The sequence below is a fragment of the Leiobunum rupestre genome, chromosome 10 (assembly GCF_980474605.1).
Source record: "Leiobunum rupestre chromosome 10, qqLeiRupe1.1.hap1, whole genome shotgun sequence".
In the NCBI taxonomy this organism is placed as follows: domain Eukaryota; kingdom Metazoa; phylum Arthropoda; class Arachnida; order Opiliones; family Sclerosomatidae; genus Leiobunum; species Leiobunum rupestre.
Window position 1 is genome coordinate 25099980 of NC_143393.1, and position 2528 is coordinate 25102507.

A 2528-nucleotide genomic window follows, 5' to 3' on the forward strand; every position below is an offset into this window, starting at 1 on the left:
ACTTACAACTCCGTGACGAAATACGCGTCATCAACTTTACTGATGGGAAACGGAAGTTAGTAAGAATTCCTCGCGCGTTTCTGGCTTTGCCCATGTCAAGTTTAGCTCGTGCCTCGCGATCACATGATTTCATTTCCATGGTAACCTTTTCCATAGCGCAAGGATTATAAACATTTTCGCACTTTTGGGTCCGCTCATTGTATGTTCCGCGTGAAACAAGGTCTCATTGAATTTTTTTCAATGGAAATGTTATACAGAGGCATACTTATGAGTAATTATGTTACATATGGCCCTATCCATAAGTGTCATACTAAGTAAAGCTGTGTAATGTATAAGTAACAAGTAACATAATACTAATAAGTATGGTACTATGGTACTAAATGACGCTGTACGTGGTTTTACACGATACTTGGTTTCCCTTTGAGGTATAAATTTTTAAGGATATTGTTTTGGACATGCCTGGGGAAGTAGCTTAACACATACGATGTGGAACTTATATTGCGGCTGGGCCGGCTTGTTTCTTCTTTGAAACTGTTTTGTTGAAAACATTAAGCGTAATAACGTGAATGGTTCGAAGGCTACAAATATATTTTTTTAATTCATTTAATTATTAATAATTAAATAATTAAATTATGATTCCAGGTACCATTTAAAATTTGTTGGGATGTTACAAAGAGGATTTTGGGTAGAAAATGGCCAAAATCGACGCGAAGATAAGGAACAGTGAAGCAACCGCGGAAGCGCATCCACATTTCAGTTGCTCGTGAGCCATTTTGGTTATTTCCAAAACTGGTTTGAAATTTGGCTCATCGGCGCTGCATTCACTCTTGATTGTATCGTGGCACGCGTTGAAAGATTCGATGAACCTATCAACAGAAACGTACAATTTGACTTCGTAAAAATGTAAAACATATAACGGACATAACCTACTTGCAGCCCCTTTCTTTGCCGATTTTGTCAATTTGCTCCTTTCGATTGGCGACGGATTGTAACACAGAATCGATTTCGTTTGGCGTCACTTCACTGGCCGCCATTCCTACGTAGAGGCATTTGTTCATTTGGTCGGCGCAGCTGCCAGCGCCTCCCTCGGAGTATTGGCCACAGCCGAGCGAAGATTCCACGATTTGGATCGCGGGGAACTGGTTCGCAATTGCTTGAAGTCCGCCATCATTGGCGCATTCGCCCGTGGCGGCGCTAGGCACGCACTGCTTCAAGGATTCGAACAGACTGATCGGGACATTTGAAATCGAATTAATGATAGCTGAAAAAAACTGTTCATTTCCCAAAACAAATCAAGAGGGGTGGCCACTGATATATCTGAATTACTTCCGATATTTCTCAAACATTTCCCATATTTCTCAAACATTTTTAATATTCCGATATTTTTCAATATTCCGATATTTTTCCATATTCCGATATTTCTCAATATTCCGATATTTTTACATATTCCGATATTTTTCAATATTCCGATATTTCTCAATATTCCGATATTTTTACATATTCCGATATTTAAAAAAAATTCCGATATTTTAAAAAAATTCCGATATTTTTCAATATTCCGATATTTTAATAATATTCCGATATTTTAAAAATATTCCGATATTTTAAAAATATTCCGATATTTTAAAAATATTCCGATATTTTAAAAATATTCCGATATTTTAAAAATATTCCGATATTTTAAAAATATTCCGATATTTTAAAAATATTCCGATATTTTAAAAATATTCCGATATTTTAAAAATATTCCGATATTTTAAAAATATTCCGATATTTTAAAAATATTCCGATATTTTAAAAATATTCCGATATGTTTCAATAATCCGATATTTTTCAATATTCCGATATTTTTCAATAATCCGATATTTTTCAATATTCCGATATTTTACAATATTCCGATATTTTTCAATATTCCGATATTTTTCAATAGTATTTATTTCCCCTCACACTAAATTAGTTTTCCACCTCTAAAGATAGATGGCACTGTGTTTGCCACAGTAGAAATCATAGTAACGGTTTTCTCTATTTTTGTCTTTTCCCCTTACCTCACGGTGTTACTCCCCTCAGAGCCACTTTTTTCCCCCGACAACATCTCACCCCTCCCCGTGCCCAGCCACTTGCAAGTTGCACTTTCAGTTGTAAGACCATCTAAGAAACCTACTTGCAAATCTTGTCTTTTTCAAGTTTGTTGATCATCTCAGGTTTTACTCCGGTCGTTCCGGTATGAATGACCTGGCTTATGTCTTCTGGTGAGAGACCACGCTCACTCAGGAAAGATAGTAAACATTGGTCCATTTTCTTCTCGCATGTTACATCATCGGATAGTGTGCCTCTCGTAGCTAGTAAAAGGGTCTAAAATCACCAATCGTTGTCCGACTGCTCGGGACACTCTTGTTCCCTTTATGGTTTCAACTAATTGAAATTAGACTATTGCCGGAACTTACCAATCAAAATCAATAAACCGGAGATTAATTTTATTTCCATCGCGCAACTATTGGTAATTTTGCGTGACGCTTCCTCTATCTCAA

At 36.4% G+C, this 2528-nt stretch overlaps 1 protein-coding gene across 1 annotated transcript; it reads right to left on the reverse strand.

Annotated features, from left to right (window-relative positions):
- Positions 1–570: 570 nt before the first annotated feature.
- LOC149925171 (uncharacterized) lies at positions 571–2528 on the reverse strand. Its single transcript, XM_090160922.1, has 4 exons — positions 2445–2528; positions 2162–2339; positions 931–1227; positions 571–866 (listed from the first exon to the last, which is right to left on the reverse strand). Exons 1-4 carry the CDS (start codon positions 2482–2484, stop codon positions 668–670), a joined length of 714 nt encoding a protein of 237 aa, XP_090017048.1. The 5' UTR covers positions 2485–2528; the 3' UTR covers positions 571–667.